Raw genomic sequence first — 17,215 nt, 5'->3', positions numbered from 1 at the left:
CAACTCGGAAGATGTACGCAACAGATGTACGAATTTACACCCAAATTTAAAATTTACTATTGAAAAAGAAAAAGACAATTGCTTACCTTTCTTGGATGTACATCTGTTGCGTACATCTTCCGAGTTGCTTACTACTGTTTACAGAAAACCTACATTTGCTGGTCAATATATTCCATTTCAGTCATTCTGCCCTTTATCTCAAAAACTCGGTTTAATTTCTTGTTTGGTATTCAGAGCACACAAGATTTGCTCGAAAAAGTTGTTTGAAGAGGAATTAGATAAAATAAAAAATATTTTTGAAGCTCTTGGTTATCCATCGCATATAGTCAGAAAGACAATTAACAATACAATCTCAAAATTTGAAAAACCGGTTAAATTTGGTCCTAGAAAATGCCCTGTATATTTGAGATTGCCATATCTCGGTATAGTAGCAACTGCTCTAGAAAAGACTGTAAAATACACTGTAAACTCCACTTTTAACTCTGTACAACTAAGAATCAGTCATGCTACAAGAAAGCCCTTAAATGGAATTTGTAAAGACCGTACTGCCGATCAGGAAAAAAGCAAAATTATTTATATGTACAAGTGCCACTGTGACAGTGAGTACATTGGCAGAACGTCTCAAAGATTCCATATTAGAAGGGACCAACACGTTTTTAATTCCCTCAGAAGATGGATGGACACTGGTTTAAAAAAACCATCTAATAGATCATCAGCGATAGCTGAACACTTATTAAACAATTCAGATTGCGCAAAGAACTATAGTGATAGTAACTTTTCAATTTTAAGTAAAGCTCGTAACGATTATCACCTAAGTGTTTTAGAATCTCTATTTATAAAAACATGTAAACCTAAATTGTGTAAGCAACAATACGTTTATAAATCTAATCTTTATAAGTTGTTATAGATTTTATTTGAATTTTGTCGCTTATTTTTATTTTATTTTTAATGTTGCTTATCTTAGTTAAATTACTGATAAACTGTTTTATATATGCATTTATGAATTGTGAATGTCTAATTAATTTTGCTCAATTATGTTAATTAGTGTTAATTGATTTTTCTGATGTAACCTCTAACTATTGATATACTCAAAATTTAATCTTAAAATTAGTTGCTAACTAAAGTAATTGAAAAGCGTTAGCCGAAATCGATTTTACTTGTTTGTTGCTTTAATAAAGATGTTTTTGAATGAATTTTGTCTTAGATTTCTGTACAAAATATTATGTAACAGCTACTGCATGATAAACTTGTTTTTGATCCTTTTCATTTAATTTAAAATTAGGAGTACTATTCTATAATGTCTACTTTCATGAAAAAACAATAGTTACAGTCTATATTTAAATATTTAAATGCTTTATATTAGCAGAGTTTTACTAATGTCTCCTCAAAAAAAAAAATGTCTCGAATCTAATTTTCCGATTATTTTACATCTATATCTCTCGTAACGTTACTCTTCTACAAAAAATATTAACTTTAATTTTTTTTCTAATGTATTTCTATTTAAAAAACTATAAATTAGCAGATTATTTAAATTAAAAGTGTTTAAATTTCTTTTAATAATAATCTGCAATATCAGCTACTTTTAAATAAAAACAATTTTTGAAATGTATATTTATAACAGTTTTACGACTTAAGTTTTTTCTTAGGTGTCCTATTTGAGTTTTAATTATGCAGTGAACTAAATGAAAAAAAAATATACTCTTAAATATTTTGTATTTGTTATTATACGCATAAATCTTTCATTGAGCTATGCAAATAAACAAACAAAAAACTTGAGATAAGAATGTTTTGAATATAAAATTTATCTATTTTAGTACGGCTTTAAGGGTGTAACCTCCCTTATAAGCGTTTGTAAACAAATATAAGTAATAGGTTTGAGATAAAATTAGCAACAAAATTGTTTAAAAAACAATTCATGCTAAGCTGATGCAATTTTTATAGCTGTAATGGAGTAAATTTTATACTTTTTTAAGCCAAATCAGTTGCTCTTTTTTCAATATTAAACAACAAGGCATTTAAAAAAATTTAAATAAAATATTTTGAATAAAGCTGATATTTATTGACAAATGAAAAAAGCTCAAAAAATGTTTTATGTAAAAAAATGTTGGGCATATACCGATGAATTAAAAATTTTACATTCATAAGTATAGATTAGTTTTAAAAAAATAAAACAAAATTGTTGTACAGTTTTAGAAATAGTTTTTTTCTTCATTACTTTATTTTAAAATAGAGTTTGTCAAGTTTATTCAATGAATTGATACACAACAAAACTAATAATTTTTATGGAAAATTTTCATTGGCTTAAAGCTTATAAAGACAAAAAAGCAAATTTAGACTACGAAAAAAGTTAAAATGACGTCACAATAGTTTCCTGTTATTCAAGCCACACCCGTATCTGTTTATTCGAACTTTCATGACCTCATTGCAGCTTTTTAGCGGTTTCAGTAGCAGCTACTCACTGATCAATTACGCAAGTGTAAGTATTAACAGTGTCTGAAAACAATGAAAAGTTGAAATTAAAACGTTCATAACATGATTAATTACACCAGTTTTAAGTAAAAACTTTATGTTAAATAAAAATTTTTACTTAAGTACTTAATCATAACGTATATAAGGTAATTTAAAGTTTAAATTGTTTAAACCGAAATAAAACAACCGTCTTGAGTAAATATGAAGTATTAACAGCGCAAAATACTATCAATTTAATATTTTTTTAATACAATAAACCAAACTGATACAAAAGATTAACAGATTTTTGACTAAAAATAGCTTTAATTAGGTTGTAGTTTTCTTGATTTTTATTTTTCTAATCGTATCCACGGTTCTATTAAAAATAAAAAAACTACGATTAATTCAAAAACAAGCTGTTATTCACCTTATGTTGAGCTTTCAACTATTTTCGGACATCACGATTCAAGGTAGAACTTTCGTAACAACAAATACTTTTGGTATTGATCAGCTAGTTAAAACTTATGACGTCATACTGTTAAGTTTATGACGTTTCATGTGGAGGGAAAGGTTGATGACGTCACACTGTTCAATTGATGAAGTTTCATGTGGAGGGCAAGATTTATGACGTCACTCTGTTCAGCTGATGACGTTTCATGTGGAGCGCGAGGTGATCGCTTCTGCTAAACCGCCTGTCGCACGTTTGGCACCTGAAAAAAGTTTCAGACGTCACAATTAATAATAATTTTGTTAGTGACGTATTGATAACAATCTAATGTAAAATAGTAATAACTTCATTGTAACAACAGTTAATGATCAACATAACAAATACTTTAAACACAATTTTATAAATCTGCATTAAATAATGACCTGAACGGTTTGTACCCGGTGTGTTTCCTGTAATGTCTCGTCAGTTCGTCAGATCTTGCGAACTTCCACGTGCATCCCTCCCACGTACACTTGTACGGCTTCTCACCTGTGACGTCATAGTAATGATGAATGTGACGTAATAATATTTTGATTTGACTTAATAGAAAGTTTGTTTACATATTTGGTGTTTATTATGTAATGGTTAATATTGATTAATTAATCAAGTTTATGACAGAAACAATATGATGAGTAAACTAAAAAAAGTAAGTCGGGTTAATTTACAATAGAGTCTAGTTTGATTACCGTTGCTATTGATAAGGGAGTTAAGAGTTGTAATGTTTATTTAATTATAATAACCGGATTTCTTTTCCAATAACAATATAATGTTTTTAGTTTTGTAATAAAAGTATTGAGCAGTTTTCTTGATAAAACAGTCTTGAAAGATAAAACGTTAACAAATTTACTTATCATGGTGTTATAATAATCCTGATTTAGGTAAAGTAAAATGTTTTTCACTTAGCAACAACTTAATATTGTTATTGTTTAACGTAATATTTAATGTAAATTGTGACATAAATGCTTATAATGACGTTAATATTATTTTTGACGTATTAAAGTAGAATCTAAAAAAAATTGTTCAGATAAAACAAAAATAACGACAAAAACTATTTTTGTTTAGCTATTACGAATTTGATTATAAAGTTTTTTTATAAAAAACATAATAAAACTTATTAGATTTTATAACAAAGTTGTATTAAAATAAAATTTATGCCAAAATCTTACAGACTTTGGCTTAGTTTTTAGACAAAGGTGAATAAAGAGCTTGCTAAAAAATTAAATTGAAAGAACTTTTTTTATTTGAAGTTTTATCACTAGAGTTGGAAAAGTAAAATATGTATAGAGCTGTTTGAAATATAAGTTTTAATAAACTGACAATAACAATAATAACAAAACTTGAAAAAAAACTTTAATTTTGATATTAATCTTATATTACTACTTGTGTTGGCTATAAAAATTTGCTCAGTTTACTGATATTATTTCTTACAAATAACTTTTATCAGAATATATATTGATCATTTATAAATTTTAAAACTAAAATATAAACTTTATTCCCTAAAAAAATTACTTTTATCGCTTTCGTAAACATGCACCTATAATCTTTTACCTATGAAATCAATTAATGCTTATTTTAGTCTTAAATTATTTTTTCATTAGATTTATAACAAACAACTTCAAGGTCACAAGGTTATTCGTCAGGGAAATAATAAATTTTCATAGTGAGTTTTCACTTTTCGCTTATTAAAGCACCCGTAGCTACCACAGATATTCCCCATTATAAAAATGGGTTAGTTTGCATGCCAACGCCCTTTAAATCGCTTTTTCTAGTGACATCATAAAAAAACAGCTGCTTGTTTGCAAGATAGCATGATTGCTTAAAATTCAATTAAACACAGCATGCACATAAGAATTTTTAAAAGTTTGAAAGGTGTTATCTAAAAATATTTTTTCTTTGATTAAGTTATCTCATAACTATATATCTCTCATAACCATTATGTGTAACTCTTAAAATATAAAGTAAAAAACTTTTATTAAACTTAACTGTTTATTTACTAGTTGCATTACTTGATCAATTATAAAAACTGTTCGGACATACTTAAAGATAGAACAGGAATTTTTCCTGTATTTTCATCGATATATACATATATGTACATATAATTTATTGGAAAAGTACGATTTTAAAATACTGGTACATATTTTTTATAAAGCTTTAATGTTTCATAAAGCTTTAATCATCAGCCAGTTTAATTTAAAATAAAAAGCACTTTACTAAACATAGATGCAAAATTTATGTAAAAAAAAAGTCCTTCAAGTGGGTTCTGTAGAAGGTGTTCAAATTTGAGTAATAACCTTATTATATATATATATATATATCTATATGTATATATATGTAATAATTCAATTTTTTCTTCCAAACACTATACCTAACGTTGGTAAACATTAGCAATTTCATATATTTCAAACGTTTAGGTTCGTGCTAGCTTACGTTAGTCTATCAATCTTAAAATTTTGAAAAAAATAAACAGCTGCACTGCTTTTTACATAAACTTCAACCTTTTGTTTACAAATTCAAGTAAAAGAAGTTTGTTGTGACGTAACAAACAAAATTGTTGCCATGGAAATTTCAGTTGCCATGAGAAATAATCGATTTTACTGTTGAGACGGGAAACCGATTCGAATATCCTTGAAGCGTTTGGAACTTTTATTTTTTTTACTGTGAATTTTGGCTGTCGGCTTTGATTATGTAAGTAATTAGATTAAAAATAGAATTCTCTAACTTTTTATTTAAATTAAATAAGTTTGTGTTGTTTGTTGTTTTATTTTGCCTTATATCTTTTCTTGCTTTCAAAAACCGGCTGTGTCTTCTTTCGAAAGATTTTTTTAATACAACTCTATGTTTAATCTTTTCAAAAGTTTTTGTTACTTTATGACTTTTAAATGTTAAAACTTAGATCGTAGAAAAAACATATAGTCAATTTTTTTTTGTTAAAATTTATATTGCTAGTCAAAGTTTTAGATAAGAAAGCTTGTAATTAAAAAAAAGTTAAAGTAAAATATAAAGAATTTTAAAACTAAAATAGAAAGTGCTAAAAATATGACATATTTTGTTAAAACTTTTACTATAAAATAAAACTCGTGATACTGTTTGCACTATAATCCCATTTTAGTTGTGAGAAAATGTTCTAAACAGATTACAAAATTAAAGCCTTACATGATAAAAACATACTTTTGTTATTGTTCTTTCGTAAACTATTTAAAACTTTATTGAGCCTTCTTTACTGTAAACAGAATTTAAATGACTAACAAGAAAAATAAGATTAACGTTATTATCATAAATCAAAGCGCATTAACTTAGTGGATTAAAATACATTTAATAAAGCTTAAATTTAATAAAGATTAAAATGTTTGAAAGCAAGTATGCTAGTTCTAAGAATTTATATGAAAACCAAGTGTAATATAGATTGTATTGTACTAAAAACAATTAAATGTGTGCGACTAGAGACATTAACAAACAATTTTGAACTTAATCTTTACATTTTTACATTTATACAAGCTAATAAGCCGACCATCAAAATACAATAGCCATTGTGCTTAAAAACTTCTTTTTATAATCATTAATATGCACAAAATATATGTAAAGTTCGAGTATTAAGTAAAATTTTATTTTTCTAAGAAAATAGTCTAAAAGTTTTAAACAACTTTACTAGTTAGAAAATGTTTTTAAAAATACAATCGAAAACTTATATTTAAAAAATTGATAATACTCAGTTTCTGTAAAGTTATGTTGTTAAGCTTATGTCATATTTACTTCAACTATAAGTATTAGCTTCACAAAACTTTGTTTTTAACTTTACATAAATAAATACTTTTAAACAGTTGAGACTTGTAAACTAAACCATTGACAACTAGTTAACTTTTAAAACTAAAACAAGCTATTCAAAATAATTTCAAAAGTTTTTTGATATAAGGCTAAACACAAAAACTCGATCTAATTTTTACCATAACGACACACTTTTAAATGAAATAAAAATTAAAAGTATAGAAGTTTAGAACAAAAACTCTACTATTTTTAGTAAAACCTTTTGCTATTTTTACTTAATAAACATTCTGGCATACGACAGTAATTTACTAAAGCCTTTATTGTGATTTTAAATAAATTTTAATTTTTTACCAATAACTATGTCAAAGAGGTCTGAAGACGCAAAACAGAAGTTTCTACTTCAAATTTAGTTTAATATTTGTTTATTCACAACTAAAATTACTCACAGAGACTGGTAACCCTAGACTGGTAAAGATTTCGACACCGTAATTGTTTACCTTTACTGCTATTACTAACATTTAAAGTCATTTTTAGTTTAATATTTTACTACACAAAAATATGATTTGTTTAAGTGTTTTTTATTATATTTTTTTAAACATGTTAGTATTTTAATATGAAATATTTTCGTTTACCGTTTTTTATTTTAACTTCATTATGTAAAATATTGAATTTGTTCACCGCTTAATTAATTCCCTTATATAAAAAATATTCAAAATAGTTTACCGGGTTTTAAATTCCCTCACAAAAAATAGTTAAAAAAGCTTACCGGTTTTTTATTCTCTTTATAAAAATAATTAAATAAATTTACCGGTGTGAGTTCTCATGTGCGCCTTCAAGTGGCTGCTTTTAGTGTAGGCTTTTCCGCACCCGTCGAAACTGCAAACGTGAACCCTTTTCTTATTAATTTCCTGACTTCCGGAGTTTCTCTTTCGTTTGCGCTGCTGCTGTGACGTCATAGTTGACGTTTGGTTTGTTTTTGTCGGTGGCGAGGTTTGGTCGAAACTCTGTATAGAAATAATATTTAACATTTTAAGAGTGACAACTAGATATCTGAACTTTAGTTTAACGTGATACATACTATTACGATTTAAGTAGTAGTTAATTATAACTACAGAGTCCCTATAGAGCAAAACATTGTTTTATAAAAAAATCTTTGTAGTATTAAACTTGTAAAGCTTATTTTAAATAGAGTTTTTTTTTTATAATAATATAAATATATCATTCTTACCTTACTGAGAGACTGGGCTGGTGTTGTGAGATTGTGAAAACTGTTAATTAGAAATATATACGCGTTTTAAAATAGTAAAAGTAAAAATATATTAAATGACATATAATTTTTTGTATATTTTTACTTTTTATAAAACGACAAATAGTAAAACTAAAAATAGAAGTATATCAGCTAAAACTATAAAAGTTAAGAAACTGAAAGAGAAGTATAAATAAAATAGTAACAACAAAAAAAAACATAAATCAACAGTTTAATACAGAAACAAATTTTTAATTTAAACTTGGTTATAATTTTGACACCTTAATTTATTTTTTAAATATAAAATATGTCGATATTAAAGTCATCTACATAAAATTTTATTTAAATGAGTAATTAACATTTTTAATATCTACATCAGTCGCTATTTTCTTATTATGTTTTTAAACAATTTAAAATTATTTCAAAATAAAACAACTCTCTTTTTCTAAAATATTATTAAAAACGCTTTTGGCAGGAGTAAAGTTTAATTGCCGTACTACAAACAAAGTTTTGTTTATAATTACACAGCTAATGCGCATTAATGTGGAAAACCGTAAGCAGAAAAGCTTTTAGAACTTCATACTGAGGCTTTCAGTAGTTTCAAAGGTTAAGGAACAAAAAAACAGTTTAACATTTTTTAAAAGTTGTGTAAATAAGTAGAGTAAAAGTTAAAACTTTCTTTTTGTAATTTTATTTGTTTTGAAAAAGACTAAACAAAATATTTCATTGTATGGTGAAAAAGAAAATACTTAAAGTCAACTTTATACAAAAATTACCAGTTTTGTTTAGATAATAACTCGTTTGGTTTAATCAAATTTTAAAACTAATCGATATTAAAAAAAATCTTAAACCCGAACGAAACAAAAACTTTTAGCAAAAAGTTAAATCCATCTGATTTTATTACAAAGTTAACAAACTAGTTGAAATTTCGTTGATGGTTTTTCCCTTGAACGATGATGTTTGGTAGAATTGAGTCGAAGCTGCCTCCGATAGACATAATTGAAGGGGATTCCCCCTGATTGAGAAAGGAGTCGAAAGATGAGAAGACTTTTTTGCCGCGTGAAGTTAAATCGTCGGGGGAAGAACCTAAAGCAAAAAAAGTTTAAATATTACTATTGTTTTTATTTTTATTTGTTTATTGAAGTTTTTTTTCTTTTTTTTTATTAGGGGATTTAATAACAATCTAGTTTTAGCGCGTACTTGATAAATTTTATAAATACTTAATAAATGAGCTCGTGATTTACATATTGTGTTAACAACTAAAATCTCATTTAATTGAGATTTGTTGTGATACGCTTAACATTAAAAGTTGAACTCAGCGTTTGAAAGTTCTCGTTGTCTTGTTTTGAATACCTTTTGACTTCTACGTACAATTCTAAAGAAGTTTTAAAAAACTTATAAATTATTTGAACTACGTAGCCTGAAACTAATGCTATAAAACTAAGTTTTTTATAAGAAGCTTTACAATGTAAACTTGAGTAAACTTATTTAAAACTTTTTTTGTAAGTCTAAAAAATTAATTATAAAACATTCAATTTAAAATAATTTTTCATGTTATAGCACGATTTTCGTGTTTGTGGTAAAAAATATATGTTAAATTTCTTGTATACATAATGTTTTTTCGGTTGTTCGCAGTATTTAAATACACATAATCCCTTAAACGTTGCTATTTTTGTAGAAAAAAATTTAAAAATAGATACAGTAACAACTACTTCGTACTACTCTTTCATGTTCCAGTCAAATAGGGTCGTCTTTTTCCAAAGTAAGAACTGAAAGTAGTACTTTTCAAAATGTACTAAATTGAGGATCTATTTTGATATATACATAGCATTAAAAATTTAATCAAACGTTCGAAAGTTCTTACTGTCTTATTTTGAATTCTATTTGAATTCTGTTTTAGTTTAAAGCAAGCTTAACAAAAACCTTTGAACTTTTCAAACTACGCAGTCGAAACAAATTATGTAAATCATTTTATAAGAAGCTAAACTATGCAAACTTAACTTAACTTAACCAAAATAGTTTTTATAAAACTTGTTTTTCAATATAAAACATTCATATTGAAATATTTTTATACTACAGCACGATTTTAGTGTTTATGGTTAAAAGAAACATGCAAATTTTTAAGTAAAAATAGTATTTTTTTACGTAGATACAGTAACAACTATTTTGTACTTTTGTTTTACATGTCAGTCAAATAAGGTTGTTTATTTTTAAAGTACTTAAGTAAAAGCACAAAATGAATGAAAGTTTTAAATATTTTAAAGACGAAAAAGGGGGTAGAATAAACACTTGCATTGTGAAAAATTTTCAATTTATTATTAGAACTTACTACAATATCAAAAAGTTAAGGCAATTTAAAATAATGGTGAAACCGAATGTAAATGAAAACTTCAGAAAAGAAGATATGATAATCAATTATGATGAAAACTATTTAAGGTTTGTCATTATAATCTTTTTTTAATATACAGCCAAATACTTATACAATTTAGAATAATGAAACATTGAGTACATAAAAGTCTCATAATTTTAAACAAGTAATTAGTATTATACACTAACAATGTATGTTAATATTTATCAAACATTTGTAGTGCTCACCATAAGCAGAATCTGGAAATGAAGGAGTTTTTGAAATTGACGATTCGGGAAACGAAAGGCTTTTTGAAATTGACGAGTTGCTTTCGGTTGACGAGGAGAAGTATGATGAGATTGCAAGCTTCTGTGGACGGCTCAGAACTGTGAAATAAAAGTTACATTTACGGAACAAAATGTACAAGTGCACAGTCATTTTAGAATAAGGAAAAATTCAATAGTCAGTCTGTTTGTTTGTCTTTGCTTTGCGTTAAGCGTAAACTTTGATAAACATTTTAAAGGTGATCTCTTACGCAGAAGAAGAAAAGCTTTTAAACCTAATCTTATACACTTCTAATAAGAGTTATGAAAGAAGGATGAATATGCAAAAATCTTACAAATATTAAGAAAAATTTTGAACATAACAAGAAACATTTGTTTATAATTAAGAATGAGGCGTTTAAAAAACTAGTGGTTTTAAAATAAATAAAGAATTTAAAAGCATATGGTTTGCACTGCAAAAAATGTAACGTATTTGCGTTTATCTATTCTAATTCAAAAATAAACAAATTTTGAAGTTTTTACTTTTTTTGAAAATTAGAAAATATTAAGTTTTAAATAACTTTAAAATGAGCAAAAAGCAGCAAACGAAAGTTCATAGAAACCATACAGTCCAAATATTTTTCTTGATTAGATTTAATACAAACTAACTTTTGTTTTTTATGACTTCACAAACGTTCTCCTCTGGATTTCCTAGATCGAACGCGTTGCTCCTGGTGACGGGTCGAAACGCACTTCCCTTTCCCCCTCCTCCTACTATGTCATCTACGACGTCATCACGGTTGCCATGGCGACGAAACAAAGAGGTGAGGGGGGAATGAATTATATTGTGGACAGTGAAATCCGATAATAGACGTCGCTGCTGAGTTGAAGTGGGCGAAAGGTCCAGAGCTTCAACTTCGTCGTCGTCATGGCAATCTGGTTGTTGGGTGGTGGTTGTCAGTTCACGGTGGTGGGATAATTGGTTGCCGTCAAGCAGCTGTTGCCTGGTTACCGTGGCGGGGTCGGTGATGGGCAGTTGTTTTGGGTCAATGGGGTGAGGCAATATGAAAAAGTTGTCCTGAAAAAAAAGTTTTTAAGAGTTTTGTTTAGCATTTTATTAATTTTTTAAAAACTTTTACAACCACAATTATCCAAAATTAACTATTAATTATTTATCCAAATAAATCTTTATACATATAAAAAAGCAGTGATAAAATTAATGTAATAAAATAGTTTTACTCATTCAAGAATGTTAAGGGAAGTTATACGAAAAAGTTTTTTATGTGAGCAAAAAATAGTTACACTGAATAGACTAGATAATTGTTACGATAACATTGTATTTTTTTTAAATTTTAGCTAAGAAGCGAATATCGTTTTTGAGTGAACTAACTTATTGCTTTCTATTTATAGGTTTTTACCAATAACAATGCTTTAATCGTATTTAAAAAGTTGAATTTTGAAAAAAAAAAGTAGTACTGAATTCACAAAAAAAAATCGGGACTTTTTAAGCTTATAATGAAATATACAGCTTTAGTATGTATTGATTTACAGTGATTTCATCATTGTATTATACATGAACTCTCCAAGTTAATCTTTTCACTCTTGAATTTCTCAATAACAATCATATTATGACGTCATAATGTTTGTTTAAGGGGAGAGCGGAAACACATGTTTGGAATTTCGTAAGATGGGTGTGTTTTCAAGACGTCACAATATGATTGTAACCTTAACCTTGAAATAAGCAAACAAAAATCAATCATTAACTGATCAATAAAAAAGAAAAAAATAATAATTTTTATTAAGTGTGGTGGTGTTACAAAAAATTAATACTTTTTTAAAATTATTTAGACTAAAAAATGTTACTTTTTTTATATTTATTAAATATCTGTAAAATAAAAATAGATTAATAAAAATAATTTGATAATTTAGTCTATTTTGATCTATAAGAGTATAGCAAGCTTAAAATAAATCAAGATGTCATTTCGTTACAAGCTTACAGTTTAGTTAAAAAACTTACTATTTAAGATTTTTCGCTTCCATAACAGTAACTGAAGAGCATTTTAGTTTTTACAAGCTTTAATAAATCTATTTTTGAATCGGATACTAATCGATCAAGGGTTTTAGTTAACCCTTGGACTTTTAAGACTTTTCAGATTTAAACCAATGTGCAGCACTAAGTCAATTTATCTATTTAATTTTTTTTTGGTCATTGAAGTGTAAAGTGAATAAAAAAGGTTTTTATAAAATGGATTAAGAGTTGCTAAACTGTTGTAAATAAAAATAAAAAGGATAGCTTTAACAGCCGAACAAATCATTTAGTCTACTTTGATATTTTTATTTCACTTTATCAACTTGTTTAGTTTAAGTAAAACAAATATTTTGATCAACTAAGAGCTGTACAAGGTCGTGGTCATACTTTATCAGTGACGTCACGAACAGTTAAAACAGTTTTTTTAGTTAAAAACGACAATTTTAACACGCCTTTCTAAAAAAAAATTCCAAGTGGATGTATGGCGACCTTCCCAATTAAGCTCTTTAACTTTTTAACTTTCAGCTTCGGTTAAAAGTACACTCTTGCACGTTTTACTTTGTTTCTAATAGCCGCAATGTCATTAGATATACAAAAAGCTGGGAGTGTCAGCTATTTTTATTGTTTGTGAGTTTGTGTTTGAACTGTAACGGAATAAATACATGGAATTCTCTGAATTTTTTAAAGAAGCGCCTCCTGCTAATAAGAGAGAGTACTGATAAAAGTATGATGAAAGTTGTTTATTTGAAAAATTTGTGTTTCACGCAACTAAACTTTCTGATAAGTTATCAACAAATTTATTACAGCTTTTTAACTAGCTAAACTATGTTGTACTGTTGTACTTACTGCTTCAAAAGTATATTTATAAAATACATAGGTTTTTATATTAAACCATAAACAAATTTAAAATTAGAAAATTTAAAATTGATATAACAAGAAAGACTATTTTAGAAAAGTTAACAGAATCAACTTTATAAGCACATGTTTGTCTTATTAAACATCAAAAAACATTATAGTTGTTTACTTCCTAGATGACTAAAATTATAAATTAACGGATACCAAATGATCAATAACATGTCCAAGTGAGTTTCACACAGCCTTAAAGCGCAAAAATTTAGACTGATTTATGTCACAAAAAACTGACTCATATCTTATGAAACATAACAGCCACTTAACTTGATCCATGTCAATAATGACGTAACATTTACTTTTCAACTACCATTAGTGCCAGCGTAAGCATTTAAATTTTCCTAGAATTTAAGAGTTTCCCAGAAGGTCATTAAACTTCAAATTCTACTTAAAAACGTGATTTTATGCCCTAAACTAGTAAGAACGTTTGAAAATTTAAAAAGCTTATTTGATGTCAAAATTTTTAAACTATTTTTTGTGATTTGTCAGTTTATACAGTTTTAGAGTATTTTCAAAGGTTACAAAAAACGTACTGTTTAAAGTTTAAATATAAAGTTTATATACAAATAAAAAAAAATTGTGTTGTGTTTTCATGAAATATAAATATACTTTAAAGTTTTGAGTTTGTTGCTACTACTAAATAACAGTAAAAAGAATATTGACAAAGCATAAGACTTAATATGATATGCTTTTACATGTATATACATAAATTAACGACATTTATTACTTTTTTAAACAGACACTTGTTCTTATTTTTAGCCACGAAAAAGCTACTTTTAACTTTAAAAAGCAGAAGTTTAACTAAAGGAAATGACGTAAGAATATGCTTTTCAAAGGAAAAAAAGTTTTTAGTAAATTAAACTTTAGCTTCACTTTATTTTTGTAATAAACTTTTTATTATAAAAAACTTTTTTAAAAATGCTATGTATTACAAAATTAAATACGCTTGTTTAAACTTTTGAATAACAGACTTCTAAATTTTATTTAGTAAATTAGTTAAACTTATCTTCCACAGAAGGGGTTATTTGTATTTAATGAATGTTATGAATAGTTTAAAGTTATGATGGTAATATTTTTCATAACTTAACTTTTGTGTATTTTAATTATTGCAAAAACTTTAATGTGATTTAACTTTAATGGTTAAGTTTATAAATTTAAAAAAAATTAATTAAAAATGAACGTGTGTTTAATACAAACTGAGTTTCAAATATCTGACTTTTTTACAATTAGTAGTACACTGTTAACTATATTTTAAATCTTAAAGTGGTCAGCTAAAACTTTTTGCACTTTAAAAAAAGTAAAAATATTTTATAATATATTTAGCTCGAAATAGGTTATAAAAAAAAGTTAAATATTTACGGGCTTAGTATATATATGCCAGTTTTTTTTTATGACAGTCTATCAATCACAAGTGCGAACTAGGGCGTTCAAACACTCAGAATAGGTTTTTGTTTTATTTCTTTTATCAAACTGCAGAAACAACAGTAGTTGTATAATATGTCCACCCTGGATAAACAAACCTGTGCAGGTAAAAACAGTTTAAACAAACAAAATACTCAAACTGCCAGCTACTTTGTACTCCTTGTTTTTATTTATGTAAGTAACTGTGAGCTTTAAATTTATGTGTAGTAAATTCACAAGATACACATAATAATTAGTAAAGAAAAGTTTATCCCGCTTTTCAAAACTATTTGAGTAACTGATGTGTGTAATCATGTTTTTAAACAAATAACAAGGTTTTTTATTGGAACTCTAAGTACTTAGATACTTTTTTTTTAATTTTAGCAACTTGAACTAATATTTTGTTTTAAGTGTTTATGAGCAAACATAGAATCTGTTTGTAAGTTTCTTTAAATTTAAATATGTAACTTTTAAAAAACAATTTCAAAGACTTGTTGAGTTTATTATATAACTATATGATATTTACAACTGCTTATTTACTACCTAAGTTGTTTATATTTAGTTTTTGAAAAAAAAAAACAACAATATTAACTAGTTTCTTGCTTAAAAAACCATTTTTAGTATTAAACACAATGCTTGAAGATTAAAACTTCTTTCGAAAAGTAAGGGGTGTTTTATACATTTTATAATAAAAAAACAAGTATTCACGACGTCACAAACCTTCTTGACGACTTCCGCATCGGTCGTCATGACAACCCTCCCCTCCCCGCTAACCAGGTACCACCTCATCCCTTCTGTGACGTCACTACTGTGACGTAATACTTCGGGGAATTTATTGTCGCTTTTCTCCCGCAACCTCGATATCGCGTCGCTCAAAGTCCGTTTCTTCGGTTTAGGGAATTTTCCGTTTTCGTAAGTTTTTCTGACCAATGACATTTTACAAGCTTTTATATAACAACCTGAAAGAAAACATATTAAAACAAACATGGCATAAGCTAAAACAATATTTAACTAACAAAAAAGTTAACAAAAAGTAGATTTGAGCTTTTGTGTAAATTAAGTGTCAATGATATTTAAAAAAAAATATTAAAAACTCGGCTTTAGATAAGCTCGCTGGCTCTGTGCATTAAGCTAATAATAAGCATTAATCTAATTTGCTTTTTATAATACTCTGATTAGCTTACTTGATCAAATTTTTACTAATTATGACCTTTAATTATTTATAAATAGTTTTAACCATATACTTTAACAGAAAAAAAAAAGCAGCAAAAAATTAAGTTGACAATAAAACAAGCAGCTGCAAATGTAGTTTTTTTTGCCAACTCAACAAAGGTAGGCGTAAATAAGACACGTATTTTTTTTTAATATATGCTTATCATTTCTCAGAACTTCAAACTAATTTTCTAAACAAGTTTTGGATTAAACTGGTAAACTGTTGACCTTCAAGTAAAAGCTTTTTATAACAAAAGGAAATCAAGAAAAAAATTACAAGTACCTCCTTAGCTTTTGAAAATTTGAGTGTATGTCTGTTCTTCTGTTCAACTAAGTTTTCCGTGAACTTACAGTCAAAGACGGTAAAATATTTTCACATAAATTACATGAACAAATGAAAGATTGATTTATTAGTAAATTTACCATATAAAATAACTAATTCACATCATAAGCACTTTATAATGTTAAAAAACTGATGAACGTCTTAACTTTGGTAGACTGCTAAAGCTTTTTTATCATTAAATTAAAACTGTAAACTAAACTTTTTAAATTGTTTTAGATTAAATTAATTTGCAAATCTTTAAGTTAAATATTAAAAAATGTAAACACTTCTTCATATCTGTGTTTAATATTAACTATGTAAACAAAAATCAAAAATCAATGTTTTACAATGGAACAAACAAAAACGATGCTACATCAAACAAAGGTAAAATAACAAAACTGAAACTTCAATTTTTATTTGTAAACAACATCATCGAAAAGCATTAAACCGATTTGATGGCGGCTCGATAAAAAACAAGAAAGTAGAGAAGAGAGAAGAGAAGAAAACGAGAGAAGTGACGCCCACGCCTCACCACACCCTTTGTGACGTCATAGTTGTGTTTGGCGCCACCCAGTGAGAGGGAGTGGCTGTTTATTGAGCGACAAGTTTTTGTGCGATCAACATTTGAACTTTTATGCGATGATTTGGAAAGTTTTAAATTTTAAACTTATTTGTTCTGGTGTTATTACAACACATTCCAAATAACTTTATCACAAATAAGCTTATAATAAGAAATTTTGTTTAACTTTTCTTCAAGCAGCTAAAGTTTTCTTACATGTGACACAATCA

At 26.8% G+C, this 17,215-nt stretch overlaps 1 protein-coding gene across 1 annotated transcript; it reads right to left on the bottom strand.

The window, feature by feature from the left end:
• Window positions 1–2,109: 2,109 nt before the first annotated feature.
• On the bottom strand, window positions 2,110–15,828 carry LOC145843215 (uncharacterized). Its single transcript, XM_082950675.1, has 9 exons — window positions 15,613–15,828; window positions 11,223–11,631; window positions 10,539–10,676; window positions 8,861–9,029; window positions 7,926–7,965; window positions 7,506–7,701; window positions 3,319–3,424; window positions 2,876–3,158; window positions 2,110–2,493 (listed from the first exon to the last, which is right to left on the bottom strand). The coding sequence occupies exons 1-8, from the start codon at window positions 15,826–15,828 to the stop codon at window positions 3,071–3,073; spliced, it is 1,362 nt and encodes a 453-aa protein (XP_082806801.1). The 3' UTR covers window positions 2,110–2,493; window positions 2,876–3,070.
• Window positions 15,829–17,215: the final 1,387 nt, after the last annotated feature.

Source organism: Thalia democratica, chromosome 8, assembly GCF_965202585.1.
Source record: "Thalia democratica chromosome 8, ktThaDemo2.hap1.1, whole genome shotgun sequence".
In the NCBI taxonomy this organism is placed as follows: Eukaryota; Metazoa; Chordata; class Thaliacea; order Salpida; family Salpidae; genus Thalia; species Thalia democratica.
The sequence above is the reverse complement of the archived record's forward strand: the minus strand, read 5'-3'. Positions and strand labels throughout refer to the sequence as shown.